Here is a 21,512-nt window from a genome sequence, read left to right as displayed (position 1 = left end):
TGACTGCTCTTTGGTGGGGGCCCTGTATGCTACATGAGCTTCCCTGAACTGAAACAGGGCTATCTGGGCCACGCAGGATGATTCTGCCTATCCTGATGTCCTAGCCACCTATTCAAAAGTACACAAAAAAGCGTCTAGGTTGTTGTCTGACCCCAGCTTTGCCAATCCTAGGACTGGATTGCTGGGGTCTTCTCACCTAGAAGCCGATCAACTGCTGAGGTCCATTTTTCCAGGCACTTCAGGAAACACTTCTACTGCAGCTGCCGGATGTCCTTGCAGGAGGACAACCTGAGTATGATCCTGCTGCGCTGCTAATAGGCTGACTACTTCCTCCATTTTGTAGCTTCTCTTTTATTCCTCCTTTTTCAGAGGGGTACTCTGCAGATCCTAAACAAGCCCCTACATGTGGCAACCTTGCCAAACCTAACATGCCCCCTTGTGGCCAGACATAGAATTGTGGCCTTCTGGCCAGACCACTTTACCACTTTACTTTATCAAAAGTCCAACAAGTAAATGTATTCAAAGAAAATCTTCAGCCCAGCTGGGCTCAGCAGGCAGGCGTGCCTCTGTTGTTGCTGCTGCTGCTCCTCCTCCTCTCCTCCTCCCTGGTTCAATCAATCCTCCAATCTAGGGGCTGCACATTCCTCCCCTTATTCAGGGTTTCTAGTGGGCTTCAGCCCATCAGGGCCTTTGTTCAGGAGGCTTCCAGCCTCCTAGAGAAGCCTTTCTCCTGTCTCGACCTTCTTTTCAGGTTTCTTCCCAGAGAGATGACACTTCCCACTTTCTCTCCTCCCCAACTGACTTCACACAGCTCTTTATAGAGACAAACTCTCCTCTCCCGCCCCCTCGGGCTTTATTTCTAATTAGTCTTGACTCGCCCTCCAGGTGCACCCAGGCTGGTTAACCTGTGTGGGGTAAACACGCCATCACACCACTCCTACTTTTTTTTAATTGAGTAGCCATCAAGTTGATGCTGTCCCTTTAATGACAGTTTATATGTTTGACAAGTTTACTGACTCAAACTGATGTTAATACAATTGTTTAGGTACAGTAATATGTTTCAATACCAGAAAAAGGTTAGTTTCATTAAAGGAGTACATTTATGAAATGTTTGAATAAATCAAACCAGTGACTAAAGGTATGTCTACACTGGCAAGTTTTTGCGCCACAAGTTATGCCACTTTTATTAAAACGCTGGAATTAAACTGCTGTTGCGTGTCCACACTGTGCTCATTGAGATGCTGGAGCGCATCTACATTAGCAGCTCTTACAACGGCAAAGACAGCAGTGCATTGTGGTAGCTATTCCACTGTGCAACTGGCTGCAGGATGCTTTGGGATGATACCCCATGGGGCAGGCACAGCGTCACATGATGCAGGTTTCCCAATCCCATTGTTCCATGGGCATCCTAGGACATTGCAAGCTGCTTTTCAACTGAAGGGGGGAGGGGAAGTGTGTGTGAATGGAGAGGGGGAGAGAGTGTGTTTTGTGGGACAGAGAGTTTGTCAGCATGCTGTCTTACAAGTTCAGACTGCGGCAGGAAGCAACAGGCACTGAGGCGGGGAAAGGGGAAACCCTGACATCAGCCCTCGTCTCCCTCCCTAGGCTCTCTGCACAGCAATCTCTCTCTCTCTCACACACACACACACCTGCCTTTGTGTTTAACAGCAGGAGCATTCCACATTAATGATTTGCCTTGTGTCCTGGAGCAGATCAGCACAGCCTGCAAGGGCTGTCAGAAACGGTGCTTTGAAAGGGGAGGGGCGCACGTCTCCAGGGCAGCCGAGTTCAAAACAATGAGCAGAATGGTCACTTGAGGCATTATGGGACAGTTCTGGAGGCCAATTACAGCAAAGAAAGTAATCAACCGTCTACACTGGCAATAGAGCGCTGGAGCCTCTGCACAAATAGCCTTATGACTCTCGTCAACGTGGGTTTTTTGCAGCGCTGTAACTGAGGAGTTTCAGCGCAAAGTGGCTTGGCAGTGTGTACACGTCTGCAGTTTGAGCACAAAAAGCTGCTTTACTGCGCAGAAACTTGCCAGTGTAGACAAGCCCTAACTGAAATAGGTAAATTTATGATCTTTCTCATAAAACAGTCATTTATTTTTAAGACACTGAGAAGAACTGTGATGGAGCAGTGCACCACTTAAGACTGGAGAGTGACCCTCACTGAAACCATCTATAAAGCCGCCAGGGGAAAGAGAGACAAGAAAAATGCAGTTGTGGGATGTGTAACACAGAGCTGGCTCTTTCCTTCCAGGCACGAAGGAGACCAAGCACCCTGACTTCAGAGCAGTAATTTTTTATGTATTTGTTATTAAACACACCATTCTGGGTTTCCTCTGGACCCAGAAGAAGCCAACAGTACTTCCTGGTAGACATCATTTTGGATCGTGTGAGGGCTGCTATTTATATCACCGCAGACTATCATATGACTGGGTCATCATTGTAGCTTCCCAGTTAAATGAATGGGAAACTCCCAAATATTAGTTTGTTGGTTTAGTATTTTTTGTTCCAATTTGTTGTCTGTGTTTTCCTGGACACTCAGGATTAGTGTGGCCCCTTACTTACTCCTCTGTAGGGAAAACTGAAGTGGAAAATTGTTTTTCATAATTGACACTTTTTAAAAGGAAAAAGTATTAGAAAAAAATACAGCATGTAAAGGTGAAGAGGACTGACTGGCTGAAATCATGGGTGTGGTGGAGCCAGGGGCCTACATTAGACCTTGTCTAGATGAGAAAATTGGAACAGTTTAACTAAATCAGTGTGAAGCTAATTAAATTGCTTTAGCTAAACAGTTTAATCAGTTTCTAAACTGATTTGGCTACAATTTTCTCATCTAGACAAGGTCTTAGGGCTTGTCTACACTGGCACTTTACAGAGCTGCAACTTCCTCACTCAGGGGTGTGAAAAAACACCCCCCTCCGCAAGCACTGCAAGTTTCAGCGCTGTAAAGTGCTAGCGTTGACAGTGCACCAGCGCTGGAAGCTACGCTCCCAGCCCTGGTAGCTACTGACCTTGTGGTGGTGGGTTTTTTTATAGCACTGGGAGAGTTCCCTCCCAGCACTATGCCACAACTACACGAGCCACGTTAAAGTGCTGCCACGGCAGCGCTGTAACATTAGCGCTGTAACATTGCTCCTGAAGACGTGCCCCCAGACTTCAGATCAAGCCAGGACTTCTCATGCTATAAAACTGGGTGGGTGGAGATTTTCATATAACTGCCATTTGTGTTTTTGACACTCTCTCCCTTGGTCTTTAGAAGGACAGATATAAATATTACCTGAATTTTGTTACCTTGACTTTCTAAGTCAAAGTAATTCACCTAATAAGATACTTCAATATAAAATCCCTATTTTTAAATATAATGAACTTTGGTTTCTTTCTGCCTTTCTTCCCCTTGCTGATTTTAAGCAAGTTAATGATCTACAGTTTCTTACTTACAACCGCCATGTGGCAAGGATACCTGTTTGAATCACAACATTCCTTATCCCCTCTTCCCCAGACCTGTTAGGGCTCCTCAAGAGCCTACATGTGCCCTCATGCCTCCTACCACAACATGGCATCATTTCTTTGTCTAAGGTGAGGAGATGACTGTGTTGCTCTATGGAGCAACAAGAATTGGGCACAGAGCGTTGCAAATTCTTTCAACACCACTGGGTTCTTTTACTGGGTATTGTTGACAGGCATTAAACGTTAGTGTAATATACAGAACTAGGTCAGACCTGCAGAGTTATTGGGATAGCTGAAATGGCAGAAGGAAATTGCACATTCCACAATATGAAATGTAGGTAATTACAAATAAATAACTAGCTCGTCCATTCAAAAACAGTTATACCTTAGGCTCAGGGTTCATTTCAGGTGACCTGGTTCTTCTCTTTCACTTCTTGGTGCCTGAGCGGTTGCCTGTCTCTTGTGGGATATATTTTTGCTTTTCTTTTCATTCATCTCTACCTCTTTTAGATCTTAACTTCTCTGTTTTTCCCTCTTCCTTCGTCATTCTCTGTCCTCTTCTCTCTCCTTCCTTCCTACTTGATTTTTAGCCCTTTCCCATTCTTCTGCTACCTCTTACCATTGAATGCATCCAATGAAGTGAGCTGTAGCTCATGAAAGCTTATGCTCAAATAAATTGGTTAGTCTCTAAGGTGCCACTAGTACTCCTTTTCTTTTTGCTCTTACCATTTTGGCTCTTTCCCTCATCTACATCATTTGCCAGACCTCCCTTGTCACATCCCACCACTTTGGTCTTTCTTCCCCACAAGCACTTCTACTATTACATTAACAACACATCTAGAGTATTGTGTTAGAACTAGCCCTAATTACATCTAATAACACAGTCTAATGTTGGAACTACTGAGTATTACAACTTATGCATCATGTTGACTTGTAAGGAAAAAAAATTGCCTGATGTATCAACAAAAGAAGCCTGAAGTGAACTCTGTAGGTTAACAGAACTTTACAAATGACGTTTCTAAATAGTGAAGACACCTTTCTAACAATTTAATATCTTACCTCCTTACAGGTTTTTGCATAGTTAAAAGCTTGAGATTGTCGATGAAACAGACTCCAAACAGAGCACGGTTGCCATGGTTTGGACAGCTGTGGCCTGTAAACAGGGCAAAGTGGCTTTCTTTTATATCGAGATGCTAGTTCATCAACATTCTTCAATCTTTCTTCCCATTTTCTCTTCATTTGTCCTAAAGTAGTCAGGAAATGAACCCTTAGTACTACGTTAAAAATAACTAAATCAAAAGCATTTTGCATGTGCTTCAATTTCTCATATACCTGTGGGGTGAGTTGCGTATTTGAGCATACTCTCTGTTTCATGACTAAGGGCAGCCTGTACTCCAAATCAACACGCAACTTAGCTGTGAAACTCCCGTTAATACTAAGTTCCCTGTGCTGGTTTGAGAATATATGAGAACGTCAATTGTATCAAGAATCAAGTTATAAATGGACAGGCCTATTTTATTATCCACACAACAGAAACAATTTAGAATAGGGGAAAATCTCAGGGTAACAAATGATATTTTGTTTATAGAATAGTATTTAATAATGCTTATATTTTCAAAATAATGTACAAATTTATATTAATTCATTCTCACACCATCCTGTGGAGGTAGATAAATATCATCCCTATTTTATAGATGAGGAAATCAACCAAGAGAAGTTAAATGACTTGTCTTATCACAGCAAGTCAGTACCTGAGTGAGGATTAGATCTCAGTGGCTTCTAGCTCCCAGCCCTATGCCCACAAGGCCCCATTGCCACTCAAATAGATAAAGCAAGACAATTCAAAATCAAGGGGCATCCTCAGCCTATGACCCATATCAGCAATACTTTCAACTGCTTAATAATCTCAGTGCATGTTACTCTAATTTACTTATTCAATTTTCTATGTTTTCACTGTCAGAATTTTCAGGACTTTGAAATAGTTAACTTACCAGTACTCAGAAAAGACATTTTGCCCAGCAGTGTTCACTATCATGCAACCTTTGGACTTCTAATCACATAAAGTATGCACATGGTAGAAACTCTGAAAATCAATGCACAGTCAAAAAACTACATTAAATTTAACATTAGCATCACTACAGACAAGTTCCAATTTAATAATTTTATTCAGGGAAATTCCTTCCCCCTCAAAATTCTTACAGATGGATAAGAGTTAAGATTCTTGGAAAGCAGAGAGAATGGGAGGAAGGGAATTGGGGAAGATGTTATTACAGAGGTTGTTTTATTTAACCTACAAGACAAATCACCAGTACCACTATTCTGTTCCCCACCCTTTCTTGGATTATCCCTCACTGACCCCCCCTCCCACCTTTGTCTGACTCACAGCAATTTCTCAATGGCAACAGCTGTAGAATGAAACTGACTACTCATAGTAGAGAGACAAGGTGGGTGAAACAATATCTTTTATTAAAAAGAAAAGGAGTACTTGTGGCACCTTAGAGACTAACCAATGTATTTGAGCATGAGCTTTCGTGAGCTACAGCTCACTTCATCAGATGCATACCGTGGAAACTGTTTCCACGGTATGCATCTGATGAAGTGAGCTGTAGCTCACGAAAGCTCATGCTCAAATAAATTGGTTAGTCTCTAAGGTGCCACAAGTACTCCTTTTCTTTTTGCGAATACAGACTAACACGGCTGTTACTCTGAAACCTGTCAATATCTTTTATTGGATCAACTTCTGTTGGTGAGAGAGACAAGCTTTTGAGCCAAACAGATCTCTTCTTCAGGTCTGGGAAAGGAACTCTAGGCATCACAGCAAAATACAAGGTGCAACAGATTGTTTAGCATGAATAGTTAGCACATATAGTAAAGGAACATTCAAGATAAGGTGGCTTGTTAACACCTCTGTTAAAAAGAGAGGGTTAGTGGGTTACAGACTGTTGTGCAGGTTTCCCTTTCCTATCATCCTCAAAGAAAACCTGCACGACAGGTTTTACTCCTTCTCATAACACAAGAACTAGGGGTCACTAAATGAAATAGTCAGCAGGTTTAAAACAAACAAAAGGAAGTATTTCTTCACACAATGCACAGTCAACCTGAGGAACTCTTTGCCAGAGAATGTTGTAAAGGTCAAGACTATAATAGGGTTCAAAAAAGAACTAGATAAGTTCATGGAGGATAGGTCAATTAATGGCTATTAGCCAGGGTGGGCAGGAACGGTGTCCCTAGCCTCTGTTTGCCAGAAGCTGAGAATGGGCGACAGGGGATGGAGCACTTGATGATTATCTGTTCTGTTCATTCCCTCTGAAGCATCTGGCATTGGCCACTGTTGGAAGACAGGATACTGGGATACATGGACCTTTGGTCTGACCCAGTATGGCCATTCTTATGTAACACTTTCAAAATGTGAGCCTGGAAACGTAAATTCATTACTCTGCTAGACACCAAAAATCATGGACTGAACAGAGACACTGGATTTATGGCTTATTACAACAATCTGTAATCCACTAACCCCCTCTTTGTCTTATGACTGCAGTGGTATTAACGGGCTACTCTACCTTGAATATCCCTTACAATATGTACTAATTATTTATGCTAAAAAAACTGTTCCACCCCCTTGTATTTTGCTGTAATTCTTGGAGTTTCTTTCCTAGACCTGAAGAAGACCTCTGTTTGGCTCAAAAGCTTGTCTCTCTCACCAACAGAAGTTGGTCTAATAAAAGATATTATCTCACCTACCTCGTCTCTCTAATATCCTGGGACCGACATGGTTACAACTACACTGCATATACTTATAGTACTATAATCAATCATGTTAGTTCTATTCATCCAGCAGGCATCACTAGAGAGAGTCACACAGTATACCTCATCCATCCAGTGGCCAAGCATGTTGCTTCCATAATGCTTCCCAGACAATGTTTGCCTGCTGAGTGAGGTAATTATCAAGATCCCAAATTAATAGGTACTGCCAATAGACCACCAGGGCAGCCCACTTCTTTCAACAAGTTATCAGTTTCCTCCTGCTCCCACAAGCCTCCTCAAGAAAGTACTTCCTCCACTTAACCCTTGTTCAGCAACACTAGCAAGAAATGCAGCTAACAAGTAAAACTATTTCCCCATGCTTATTTTCCCCCCATATTGTTACTCACACCTTGTAAACTGTTGGAAATGGGCCATCCTGATTATCAGTACAAAAGGTTTTTTTCTCCTGCTGATAATAGCTCACCTTAATTAATCACTCTCGTTATAGTGTGTATGACAACACCCATTTTTTTATGTTCTCTGTATATATCTTCCTACTGTATTTTCCACTGCATGCATCCGATGAAGTGGGTTTTAGCCCACGAAAGCTTATGCTCAAATAAATTTGTTAATCTCTAAGATGCCACAAGTACTCCTAATCAGTTTCATTTTGATGTTGCTGGCACTGCTGTGGATGCACTGCATGCAGGAGTACAATTAGGATTCTCCTTGTTGGCATTCTCTCACGAGAAAGTGTTTTAAGAAGGGAAGGGAAGGAGACTATGTGGAATTCCAACAATCCCGTGCTCAATTTAACTTCCTGGTTAGCTCAGAAAATGACTTTTCAAAAACACACGCACACCGTAGATTTCTGAATATGCATAGAAACAGTTGCTTCTCAATTTCATCTGAAATCTCTCTCTTTTCTCCTGACCAGCTGCTCTTTCAAGAAGATCTCAAAGACTGCGAGAATCCTAAATCTTTTGCCACCCAAATAAATGGCTACAGTCTCCTCTTGGTGCATGATAATTTATTTTTTAGAGTCTGCAGATTTACATGCTTCCTGTTAAACTTTTTGCTTTTACTGGGAAACTCCCACTCCATTTTTATCACATCTTCCAATGCAGAAAGGGGGGGGGGGAAGACTTTATTTCCTTCTTGGATAAGGATTAGAAATATTTCTCAGACATGATTTTAATTTCTTATTGTTTCGAATCACCTTTTAAGTATGCTCTTACTCATAACATGAAGATATTCAGTTGGAAGAAGTATCTCCTGAGAATTCATGTCACTTTCCTCTGACAAGGAGTCAGAAAATGAATCTAAGCACAGTGGAGACTTGGTATTTTTGTATAGTATCGTCTTAAATTTTTTTTATTTTAGAATTAATGGAACCAAATGGACTAAAGCACTTAGAAATGGAGATTACTGCCACAGAACAAGAGAAGACAGTAAACTCTGTTTGTATCATTATCGCATATGGAATTAGATCTTTGTAACTGGTTCAATAGTTACTTGAGAGTTTTTCATGATTCCCAAATAAAAGTACATCTGAACTCTTTTTAAACAGTTTTTTTAAAACCAGTTCAGGCTAATATGCTTAAACAACAACTTCCCTGGCCTGTGTGGACCAGGAATAATAGTTTGATGGTAGAAAACATAGGTTGAAAAATGGTCATGCATGGTCCACAGTGACCAAGCAACCCATGTTTGAAACGGATTCAAATGTTTTTTCCTCCCCTTAATAGAATGCTCTATATTTGCTTCCTCCTCCAGTGCTAAATTTCATAACCTGATAGAAAGGAAAGAAAGGAAGTATTTTTTAAAAACACATTGTAAATTACTGGAAATATTCTCACTTACCCCAGGCAATCCCTCTGAGCAACAGAGCCTACAACTCCTATAGGAACAACATATTCTATGGAAAATCCTAGTTTCCAAAAGGAAACCTAAGGTCCTATTCAACATCCACCGACAACTGAGCCTTTTCTAGACAGGGGAGTTCCACCTAGTTCAAAAAACTCAAATACATGCAAATTATCTACTACTTACAGTTGCACTGGCTATGACAATGATAATTGGGTTTTTTGGCTTTTTCCCTTACTAACATTAATAAACCTGATGGAGAAGAAAAACTCTGTGCTGTGGCGCATTTTAAATTATATCAGAAAAACCCATGAATTATACAAGTCATTAAACTTCTCTGGCTGAGGCATATTGGAATGACATCCCTGGCTTGCAACAAAGCCAGGATATTCTGTAGAAACAAGAGTAAGCTCTTCATAATGGAGGGCCTGATTCTGAAAATCCTCACACATGAAGGTAGTCCTACTGAAGTCAAGATGTTTACATTCATGAGTAAGTTTTACTCACGTGGGCAATTATTTACCCACATGGATTGTTTTGCCAACTCTTGTGATACTTCAAGTTTTTCTTAAAACCTCAGCTCCTGGAGTCACGAGAATCTCGGCTTTCATTTTTTCAAAATAGATGTTTAGACCTCATAGTTGCAGAGAAAGGCTGGAAAACATTAACCCTAATAGCTCAAAAACCAGAAGGCAAATAAAACTCTCTTTTTTATTTCATGATTTTAAAGCCAATCCTTATGATTTTTGGGGGCCTGCCTCAAGATTTTTGAACACTTTTTAGGGTTGGCAATACTGATTTAGCAGGAAATCAGATTGTAAACACCTATGGATAGGAACTCAGTCTTCCCATTTATCTGCTATGCACACCTTTGGAATGATGAAAAATATAATTATTCCTGATTTGTTCCATTGACATCTCTAGATCTGCTTCCAGTTCACAACCCAATTGTGGAGATTAGTAGATGATTGCTAGAGAAAACCAATTGCCTGCCCTTCTAGCCAAATGAAGAGTGGCAAATGTTTGCCTTGTGCTCATATAGAGCAGAGAAATTTGGGACAGAACAGTTTCCAGAAGGAAGGAAGGAAAGATTCTAGGAATTTAGATGCAGTAGTAGAGAACTCATATCTTAAAGCCACAAAATACAAAGTAGTTTGATAATTTGATCTATTATGAAAGCTCAGAACTTTTTTTTTTTTTTTAAAAATCAGGCCACTTAACTTGATCAATTAATGGAAAGTTGGGGGAAACCACAGCTAAGGGCTTGTCTACACTTAAGATGCTGCAACAGGGCAGGTGCAACACCGTAAGGCTTCAGGAGGACACTACCTACTAGACATATGTACTCCACCTCCCCAAGAGGCAGTAGCTAAATTGATGGGAGAATTCTCTCATCCACCTAGCACTGTCTATACCCAGGGTTAGGTAAGTTTAACTGCATTGCCCATGGGGTGTGGATTTTTTACACCCCAGAGCAACATAGTGATACATTCCTAGTGTAGACCATGCCTAATTAACTGAGTTTGGAATTCACCATAAACTCTAAACTAGTTTCAGAGTAACAGCCGTGTTAGTCTGTATTCGCAAAAAGAAAAGGAGTACTTGTGGCACCTTAGAGACTAACCAATTTATTTGAGCATGAGCTTTCGTGAGCTACAGCTCAGTAGGCACTTGATAAAGATGATGTGTAGATAATGTGGTTTCCAGTAGACAGAAGGGACTAAATTTAATCTCTCACACTTGTTGCTGAGTCATGCTATGAAGTATAAGTTTTCAGCTGAAAACAACCTGTCAGTTTTCAGGCTCAGTACATCTAAGCAGTGGGAGATAAAACACATCATGAAGTGAAAACCCCACACTACTATATTTGGACATATACATATTTACTTAAATTTATAGAAACCAGCCAAGGTGCTCATCTTGCACTCCAGATACCCCTAACGATTATTTAAGATCATAATCAATACAAACAGAGAGGAAAGTAGCAATCCCACAAAATAACAATAACTAAATAAACTGAAAATAAAGAAGTACCCCAGCCTCTTAAAACATCACTTCTCAAGCAGCACACAATATAAAAAAAAATTATCTGACAGTGCTGAACACAGTTTGACCTAGCCTACATTTGTGGCTAAATTTTATCTTAATTGATTAGGTCCTGTCTGAACTAAATAAATTCCCACTTTCAGTTTAGAGAGACAAGGTGGATGAGGTAATCTTTTATTGGACCAACTTCTGGTGGTGAGAGAGACAAGCTCTTTGCATAAGCATTTAACATGTTTCAAGGGACCATTCAATATGAAGTGGCCCATTATCACCTGTCCAGTCACAGGGAGAAAAGGAAGGGTGAGGGAAAGAAAGAGAGAGAGAGAGAGAGTGTGGGTGAGTTACAGATTGTTGTAATAAGCCATAAATCCAGTGTCTCTATTTAGTCCATGCTTTTTCCTGTCTTGAATGGCCCCTTGAAATGTGTTAACTATTTATCCCAAGTTTCAGAGTAGCAGCCATGTTAGTCTGTATTCACAAAAAGGAAAGGAGTACTTGTGGCAACTTAGAGACGAACAAATTTATTTGAGCATAAGCTTTCGTGAGCTACAGGTATAGCGAACAGTGAGAACAGTGGCTTCCAGGACTTTGTGAGGGATAAGTGAAGGCCATGTCTCACAAGGAACCCTCGGGGAAGGAAGAAGGGGTAGTGATATTTTGCAAATCAGGGGTGGTTTGTATGGAGTAGGCTTAGTTTTTGAGTGTAAGCCAGCTGTAGGTAGCTTCTGTTTGCTACATACAGCTGACTTAAATCCCAATTTCACTGGAGCAAAAATAAATGGAGTGAAACTACATTTAAAGTGGATTACAGGAAACAAAGTATTACAGAGGCAATCAACGCACCAGCTAAAAGAAATTTGTGAGCTGCTATAAAGTTCTATGTGAAATATGAAGCAGACGTTACCCCTACATAAATTGATAAGGAATTCTTTTAGCACCGAAAACAGGTATGATGCGCGTGAAGAGTTTTCGGACGGTGGGTGTGAAATAGTTCACTGAATCAAGTCTCCTCTACAGCTCGAGATAGCAATTCAGCTTAAAAAACAACCAACCAACTGCTGAGCCTGGGGCTACCTGTACCTTCAAGAACACCACTGGCGGGAGGCGCTGCGGAGAGGTTCCAGCCTGCGAGCCCCTCACACCCTGTTTTGGCCACCACGACAGCCCGCTCACCCAGCTTGGGGTCACTTTTAGCGCCTCTGCTCCTTCCCGGCCCAGTCTGACCGCACGTCTCCCCCTTTCTTAGCCCCACCTCCTGCCCCTAGGCTCGGGTTTTGGCGGCCTTCCTTTCTCCTTCCTCTCCCTATCGCCCCCGCCGGATATGCTAGCCCCCTGCGCAAACGCTGCCCGTCCCTCTCCTCGTTCACAGCGCGGACACAGCCCTGCTGCCTTAGGGGGGCGCCCCCAGCCCGCCTGCGGGGGCCGCGGGCCGCGCTGCTAGGCCCGCTCCCGGCGGGACAGCTCGGGAGGGGCGTGCTGGGCACAGCGTTACCGAACGGGACCCACCCCGCCAGGAGCAGGCCGAGGGGACGGCGGTAACGCCGGCCTGTGTGTCCGGAGTTGCCCCTCCCTACTGGGCGCACACTCACCTGGGGGGAGACAAACAGGCCCGCCCGCGCTCAGAGCCCGCCTGGCCGCGTTTGAACCGGCCACCGCCCTGCGCCCGCCCCCTCTCCCTCCCCCTGCAGGGCGGGACCGGGGCGGAGTGAGCAGCCGCGCGTTTGCAGTCTACTGTAGTCCGGAGCGGAGGGGCACCGGGAGGCCGGCGGCACGGAGCGGCGCGGCGCGGCGCGACGGAGGCAGGTCAATGGCCGCGCTGGACCGGGGCCGGGGAGCAGCGGTGGAGGCTGGGGGTCCCCGCGCGCGGGGCGCTGTGCCAGAGCCTGGCTGCTCGCACGGTAGTGCCGCCCCCGCTGAGCCCGGGCAGCACCTAGCCCCGCCGCCTTCGGGTGAACAAAGAGCCCGGGCGGCTCCGGCTGCTCCGCTCCCAGGGCCGGGCTCTGAGCAGAGCCGCGGGGCTCGCTCCGAGCCCGGGGCGCCGCGGGACGCTCAGGAAAGGGGGCTTGGCTCGGCTCGTTCTCGCTGCCTCGCCTCCCTTGCCGGGAAGCAACAGACGATCCGGGGTTACTGCCCCAGGCACCTTCCTCCCTCGCCCTTCGCGAGCCGATGGGCTCTGCGAGCCTGGCACCCGCCGCTGAAATGCAGCCACTTCTGGGGTGCGAGGTGGCGTCTGTGCAGGGCGGCAGGATGAGGTTAACAGGGTTCCGAGGCTGCGCTTGGCAAGTCCCCGATGGCTCTTCCGGAATAATTGTGTGTTATCGACAGTTATTTCTGTATAAGGCGCTCTTATTGCAGCCCCAGCCCCTGAGAGCCTTTGTCCGGTTTAGCTTCATTCGTGTAGATTAGTTCTTTCGGAATAACAATTCCAGGAAATTTCCAAGTGTAGACAAGCCCGTACCCATAATGCCGTACAATGTCAAAATATGAAAGTAAAGTACTATTAAAAGTTAAAATATGGATGCAGTATGAATTCATGAATATGATTTTTTCCCTCTAATGCATTGCAAGATGCTTTACTTTTCCTCCTCCATGCACAGCTAGAATAGACTAACCACTTTCAGTTTTCTAGAGTTTGTTTCTGGCTCTCATGTTCTTACACAGTGCTGAGGGAGAATGCTGAAATCTAATTTAATTGACTTTAAGGTTCTGTTTGGAAATAGTAATAATTAATTAAAATCCAGGTCTAATCTTTCAGGTCTGTCGCTGTCAGCATATAGTAATACTAAATTGGAGTGTATACTCCTGAGGGTATTCTGCGCCAAAAAAATTAAAATTCTGTGCTCAATATTTTAAAATTCTGCAAATTTTATTTGTCAAATAAATGTGGAGGCTCCTGCATGGCACTGGGGAGCACAGGCTGCACCCGACCCTGATACAGCACTAGGACGTGGGCTGCCCCAGAAACACCCCAGGGCCCTGCCCCTCTGTGTGGGTAGGCAGGCTCAGTAAGACAACATCCAGGTGTGAATGGGGTTTAAAGTGGGTGGATCCAAGTGTGGGTTGAGAGGGATATGGATGCACAGGGGCTTGTTGAGGGGTTCTGGGTGCAACGGTAATGGGACTCTGCAAGGGGGTCCAAGTGAAGGTGGTTGGGCTCAGTGGCAGGTTGTGTGTGTGTTGGGGGATAGAGTTCAGCACGGCTTTCTGGGTGTGGGGGGCTCAGTGGGGGGGTTCAGGTGCTAGGGGTGTGGAGCTCAGTGGGGTTGGGATCCAGGTGCAGCTGGTTCTGGCTCAGTGGGGTGGGGATCCGGGTGCAGGTGGCTCGTAGGGGTGGGCCAGGTACCTGGGGAGTGGGACTCATCGCAAGGGGGAGGTCTGAGTGCAGGGGAGTGGGTGAGGCTCAGCAGGAGGGTCTGAGTATGAGAAGGTCTGGATGCATGGGGGTTGGGCGTCTGGGGGAGCAGCTCCCTGTACAGGAATCCCTCCCCCTGCAGCTGAGGAGCAATGGGTGCAGGAAGTGTATGTGGGGGCTTGGGTTTGCAGAGCTTCCTGCAGCTGGGAGAGAAATCTGAGGGTGGATCTAACCAGGCCCTATGTGCCTGCAGGGGAAGAGGAAGTCCCGTCCTGCCCAGCTGGGACTAGCAGCTGAGCCTGGTGCAGGGTAGGAGCCACCAGCTGGGTTTTACAAGTTCTGCCTCTTGCCCCCCAGTGATTTACCTCTCTGCCAGCTGCTCTGGGCACCCAAAACATACTGCTGGGGAAGGTTGCATGACCACTCTTGTGGCTTCCCTTTGCTTCCCTTTCAGAAGGTCATTTTTCTGCAGGGAAGCAGAGCAATTCGCGGAGGACATAAATTCTGCGCATGTGCAGTGGCACAGAATTCCCCGAGGAGTAAGTGTATGACAGAAAATTAGCAGTGGCATTTACCCAGGTTGTCTACTAGAGAATCTTCAATGACTTCTGCTGGTCAGCTCCGGACATCAGTTTTAAATCTCACCTGAAAAATGGTACCTCCTCAACTCGTTTCTCCAGAGCACAGTGCTGGGGCATTGGAGGTGTATTGTCTAAGACCCATTCTACAATCAGATCCACACAGGCAGCCATGTGGATCCCTGTTGAAATCAGTCTGTGTAGATAGGTCTTGCCCACATGTATATGAGTGCAGGATTAGCACTTTAGAAGGAAAAGGGTTAGCGTCTGCTCTGTCACTGACACTTTGTGACTGATTGGTGAAATTATAACCTTACAGTATATAACTGGACCCAAGTGCCAATATTCCATTGGCTTCAGTAAGCCTCTGAACAGGCACAAGGATCCATCTACACAACACAAAACTCTACCTATCTATCACTACATATCACCATAAACTACCACCAATAGAGTCCAGTGGTTGGACGAGATCAGCTTATGGGTGAAGAACATCTGATAAAAACTGAATCTGAGCAAAGAAGAGCTTATGCTGCTGGGCAAAGAAAGGAATTTTGAAAATTGTGCAACCATGGTGCCATCTCCTTTGACTGAAGATACACATCCACAATTGGTCAGTTCCATCTGTAGTTTAGGAGTGCTCCTGGATTCCTTGCTGATGCTAAATTCTCACATAGCAGTATCCATCAGTGACTTTTTACCATCTCTGGTTGGTTAGGAGACTGCCAACAATGAGTTAAATACAGCTATACAGGTCTTTGTCACCTCTTCAGACACTGTGAGACTTTCTACCATAAAGTTAAAGCACTTCTGTGCAGGACATAGGACTTTCTCAGGGGCCAGTTGAGATTGTGCAACAAACTCCCACTGGAGCTAAGGACCATCACAAACCTCACCACCTTCTTCTGCTCCAACTGCAAGGCACATTTCTTCAACTCTGACTTCACTAATATAAATGCATAGCAACGTGTGCCTTTAAAACAAACCAAAAGCCTAACAAAATAAAATACTACAGAGTACACATAATTCTCCCTCTGGGGAGAAGATGAAAGAGAGAATAAACCATACATTGCTTAATGCACTACTGGAGTGGGCTTAGAAACTACATTGAGTTCAGTATAAAAACCTGTATACAGGGAATTCTGGGACTTATGACACAATTTGTTCCTTAGAATTGCGTTGTAAGTTGAAACGTTGTAAACTGAAACCGCTTTTCCCATAGGAATCAATGGTTTGAAAGGGGATTGGTTCCTGAACCAAGGCTTGATACACTATTTTCACCACAGTAACCGAGTTTTTTGTATTAAATGAATTATAGATGACTAATGTTGCAACATCAATGTATTTACTATATACTGTATTTTGTAAACAGCATTCAAATAAACACATACGCCAGGGGTTGGCAACTTTTCAGAAGTGGTGTGCTGAGTCTTCATTTATTCACTCTAATTTAAGGTTTCGTGTGCCAGTAATTGTAATGTTTTTAGAAGGTCTCTTTCTATAAATCTTTAATATATAACTGAACTATTGTATGTAAAGTAAATAAGGTTTTTAAAATGTTTAAGAAGCTTCATTTAAAATTAAATTAAAATGCAGAACCCCCCCGGACCGGTGGCCAGGACCCGGGCAGTGTGAGTGCCACTGAAAATCAGCTCACGTGCCGCCTTTGGCACGCGTGCCATAGGATGCCTACCCCTGATATACACTCACATGTGCTGCTCAGAATGCCAGCAACACGGGCTCTGAAAGCCAGGGAGAATGGCACACATGCTGAGCCATTGTTCAAGCTTTGTGATTGGCTGAGCCCAGGGTCAGGAGCCAGTTAAAAACAATCGGCAACCGTACCCAGCAACAAGCTACCCTGCTACCTCAAAGCCAATCAGAAGCAACTCCTTCCAGCTCCATAGCAGTATAACGCAACCAGGAAGTATTTCAAGCAGACTTTATGCAACTCAAGCGTAGTAAGGGAAAAACAAGCATCGTAGGGGCAAAATGGGCAGTCAATTGAAAAGCGTTGTGAGTGGCATCCGACATAAGTTGGGCATTGTAAATCCGAGGACTCTTTGTAGAATAGAAATAAGCCTTGATCTATCTTACTGTATAGAACTTACAGAGGAGATTCTATGGCAGGAGCGGTCAACGATTTTTTGTCAAGGTCTAAATTTCTTGGTCAAGGTATAGTCGAGATCCAGACCAGCGGAAATAACAACAATAATGATAATAAGTAAATACAAATATTTTTGGGTCCATTCAAAAGTGTCTGGCAGTCTGGATTTGGCCCATGGTCTACCTGTTTACTACCCCTGCTCTGTGAAGTAGCCTAACACCCAAATGTCCCCTACCTTAATATTGTAATCTGAATAAATAGTTTTAAAAAATTAACATTGAGTTACTGAGAAATTAATATAATGTAGCCACTGTGTTAAATGTTCTGTGCGCCCTAAACAGCAGCAAAAAATATATATGATATGGTGATGACATCAGTAAGATACTGTATAGTTGATGTTTTTTAAACAGAATCAGATCTGTTTAAGCTAGGGGTCATATTGGTGTTGGGGGAAAGTTGGTGGTACTCTAAGCTTCATCCACAGCCCCAGTGTAGCAGGGTGTTTCTGCTAAAATGGTCAGGAGTGAAATAGTTGGGCCATGTCTACACTGAGAATTTATCCTGTTTCCAGCAACTGATTGCCAGCCGCCAAAATAGCCGCACCAATGCAAACAAGGAAAGCTGTAATTTGCATTTGTGGAGTTTACCCCCATATGAATCGGGTGGGATGGAATATTGGGTGTGTCTTTCCCCTTTTTCTGGACAGTAGGGAAAGGTACCATTATGGTAATCTAGTCTTAACTTTCTGCAGACATTGAATTTAACCCCAAAATCTCTGCTTTGAGCCTGAGAACTCATGGTTGAACTAAAGCACATCTTTTAGAATGATATCCAGTCTAGATTTAAAGATGTTTTTAAGTGATGGCAAATCTGCCATTTCCCTAAATTAAGATGTTCCAGTGATTACCTATCTTCACTGTTAAAAATTGCACCTAATTTCCAGTTTGAATTTTTCTAGCTTCATCTTCCAGCCATTGAACATTGTTATGCCACTGTCTGCTAGGCTGAAGAGCCCTCCAGTATTGGATATCCTCTTCTTGTGTACGTCATCAAGTTGCCCCACCCACTCTCTAATAAGGATCTGAAACTATTTAGCTTAAGTCTCTCATCATAAAGCATGTTTTCCAGCCTCAAATCATTCTTTGTAGTTCTTCTCTGAACTCTCTCTAATGCTTCAACATTTGTGTAGTATTGTGTCCACACTTCAAAAACAATGGTCTCACCATTTACCATGACCCCTAAGTTCTTTTCAGAGTCACTGCTTTCCAGGACCTAGTCCTCTTTACTTTCTTTGTTCCTAGATATGTGACCTTGTATTGCCTGTATTTTGTCTGAGCACATTTTCTGAGTATTAATTTACAAATAAAAGTTATCTTGGATTAGTTTTATTGGAAGAAATTTCCTGGCAGGCTGTATTACTACTTCCATCTTAAATCTCTCTTCTTGTAGACTAGCCTGTTGTTTAGTAGCAAGCTGCTATTATTCCAAAAAACCTTTGTATTTCAAAGCATTCTGAAAATGGAGCCCCTGTGCAGCAAATACAAATATATCCACCTCATACTTCAGCTGCTCCTGGAAAATATATCTTCTGCAGAATTCTGCAAATTGTGTGTTTTCCTCTAAATTATTGGGTTCCGGATTTTTTTAGGGGACAGAGGAAGGAAATTTGAGAGGAAGAAAATTTGTTACTGTACTGATCATTTCAATAAGTTTAATATGCAGTTTCAAATGCAGTACTGAAGAGAATAGCTGAATTTTGAAATTGAAATATCATATAATATGTATTGTTTTTATTGACCATATTGCATCATTTTGCTTTTTATTTAACTGACAGTCCAACGCAACTATTCACCGACTGTGTTCTTTGGATACCAATGGTCTGTGAAGCCTTTCCTTGATCATTCATACACTGAGATACTTTAAAAATTCTGCTTTAGGGGATTGGGAGGTCAGAAAAGATTCTTATTTCCAGGTGGGGAAATGCATTATTAATATTGACTGTCAAGGCCAGTGTCATTTATTATTGTCTTTCCATCCATAGACAACTGGATGAGAATCTCATTAGAACTCTTCACACTGCTCCATAATTGTCTGGAAGTGGCTGTTGCAAAGCACTTTCTTTTTCACTTCTTGTCCCACAACAGTGGGCCAATACTCCTGTCTTTCAACATTATTTGAGTAGCTTTTTTTTTAGTAACCGTTTTACAGTATTTGTACATGTTGTAATGTTAATTTTTTCACTTTGAAGTTGTCCTTCATACTTATGGATGCTATGCTAGAAAATGGCTTGTATGACATTTTTCTGATCATGTGCTTAGTGGCTTGTGGTCTCTTTTTAGGTGAGCAGCTCACCTAGCCAGTAGTAACCACAAACCAAGGTTGCATAATGATTACGAAAAAGTGCAATATTTGGTATTAGTATAATTTCATATACAGAATTAAATCTGTAGTTTAAACATTTGTAATTTGAGGATTTAAGAGACAAATATTCTGGTTTTGGTTTGGTTTGAGTTTTTTGCCCTCATATACTAGCTATTCATTTTAGAGAGCTGTGTTGATCATTCCAGTATTTCATGCATGCATTTATTCTATTTGTGCATATAGTTGACTATTTCCATTTTTCCATTATAATCATGTAAAGTGGGAAATTGTAAACTGCGGGGGGGAAATCAGAGTAATTATAAAAAGACATTGAGACATTTGTTTCAAGACACTTATTTTGGTCTGAGCACTGCTTCATAACATAGCTGGCATATATTGAACATGTGCTGTCTTTGTTCATTATGGTTTGCATATTTCAAGGGGTGTGGAGTAACCAAAGATCATTCAGTTATTTGCTTCCAAGTCAAAGAAACTTTAACATTATTTACACTCTGATTCTGTATCATTAATTTCCGTTAGTGAATGTTTCACAATTCAGACACACAGTACTAAAAAAAAATTTGGTTACTGTATTGACTTAAAACATGAATGTCATACAATGAAGCATCGTCTGACTGAGTTTAATCTCAGTAGGTCCAGATGGAGTTAGGGGTTGCAGTTGCTCTAAGTCATTTGACTATGGTCAAGAAATTATTTTAGTAGTTGGTCATTGTCCCAGCAAAAGGAATAACTTAGAACAGCTCTGCTCATTTAAAAAAAAATCTTATTTGAATAATATATTGTACAGGGAGTCTGTTACTGCAGTAATTTGTTGTAGTTTGCTAGCAACTCTAATGTTGGGTCCTGTTTCAACTGATTCTCTCTTTGCCCCCTCCACCCTTAGTAAGCTCTAGAGAAAGTATCTTTCTTTACATCTTCTGTCTTTTTTGTAGCTTTTTATCCATTTGATAACTGAATTTTTTAAATAAAACAAATCAAATGATCCTAAATGGTAAATAAAATGTCCCAAAAGCTAAGGAAAAAGGATCAATATTCTGCTAGTAATCACATCAAGTTTTTTTAAAAGGTTCCTTTGCTGTTTAAAGTTCTTATCTGACTGCGTGCACATAGCTGATATTTTAAGACTCAGGAAAAAAATTTCAAAGAGCAGAACAATTATAATTAATTCTAAACATGTTTGCTCAAAGGTACTTTTTTGTCCCCCATAGCATGAGATCATCCTCCCGTGACAGAAAATGACATCATTGCATTAGCTAACTAAGGTGAGGTAATTCTTAGTACTTCAAGTCAGCGAGAACGAGCATTGACCTCCCAAGAGCATTGCTATTACTTGGTGTTGGCATCAGTGCTATGGAATAGAGAAAAATTATTGCTGACAGCGTGTGTCTGAGTGCACAGCAACAAAACAGATGTCTGCTGATGGGTCTCTGTTTTGTTTTTAAATAAGTGTAGCTAACTTGCTTCATTAAGAGACTCAAAAATTCCATAAACATTAAAGGTGAACTACAAGTCTCATTTTGAAAATGATATAAATGAATCTGTAGTTGCTTAATGCTCAAATAGCAAAGGTAAATAGGTCATTCAGCACATAACTGATCTTAGCCTAACTTTCCTTCCTGGCACTTCAGCTTCCAAAAGGTGCAGGCCATCTCCACTCAGATGCCATAGAATGCATCAGTCTGGAAATTGCAGCTACCACTGGAACCATGTTGAGCCATGGAATTGGCCAAACGGGGTGTAGTAAGTGGCATTTTTGTATTTTGTAACATGTTTTTTCAAAGTGTTTTTATATTGTATAAAATATTTTTATAAGCACTGAATCGTGTTATAATTCAAAAGTACCACTTACTAGAGGCCCTATTGACCAAGTCAAGTGGCTGTAGTAGTAACTGTGATGACTCTAAATTATGGTTTTTGTGACATCGGAGCAGACCAAACATATCTGACTTCAGTCACCACAAAGCTGTGGGGAGGAAGGAATTAAT

At 42.5% G+C, this 21,512-nt stretch overlaps 2 protein-coding genes across 9 annotated transcripts in view; one reads left to right on the top strand and one right to left on the bottom strand.

Annotated features, from left to right (window-relative positions):
* The window catches only part of PRIMPOL (primase and DNA directed polymerase), a 46,219-nt gene extending 33,361 nt beyond the window's left edge, over positions 1–12,858 (bottom strand). For 2 of the 5 annotated variants that reach the window (XR_013345958.1, XM_077815532.1), the window contains exons 1-3: positions 12,701–12,853; positions 5,447–5,538; positions 4,515–4,699 (exon numbers count right to left, since the gene is read on the bottom strand). Coding sequence is in view for 4 of the 5 variants with exons in the window: in XM_077815532.1 (XP_077671658.1) it covers positions 4,515–4,699; positions 5,447–5,465 (204 nt within the window). In the remaining variant the exon portion in view is untranslated. Of the gene's footprint in view, positions 1–4,514; positions 4,700–5,446; positions 5,539–12,191; positions 12,290–12,700 lie in introns of those variants that run through there. The other 3 variants (XM_077815536.1, XM_077815533.1, XM_077815534.1) reach the window with 3 other exon arrangements.
* Positions 12,859–16,986: 4,128 nt separating this feature from the next.
* The window catches only part of CASP3 (caspase 3), a 39,886-nt gene continuing 35,360 nt past the window's right edge, over positions 16,987–21,512 (top strand). For 2 of the 4 annotated variants that reach the window (XM_077815531.1, XM_077815530.1), the window contains exon 1: positions 16,987–17,054. The gene's annotated coding sequence lies outside the window, so the exon portion shown is untranslated. Of the gene's footprint in view, positions 17,055–20,769; positions 20,790–21,512 lie in introns of those variants that run through there. The other 2 variants (XM_077815528.1, XM_077815529.1) reach the window with 2 other exon arrangements.

This window comes from Eretmochelys imbricata, chromosome 4 (genome assembly GCF_965152235.1).
Source record: "Eretmochelys imbricata isolate rEreImb1 chromosome 4, rEreImb1.hap1, whole genome shotgun sequence".
NCBI lineage: Eukaryota > Metazoa > Chordata > Testudines > Cheloniidae > Eretmochelys > Eretmochelys imbricata.
The sequence above is the reverse complement of the archived record's forward strand: the minus strand, read 5'-3'. Positions and strand labels throughout refer to the sequence as shown.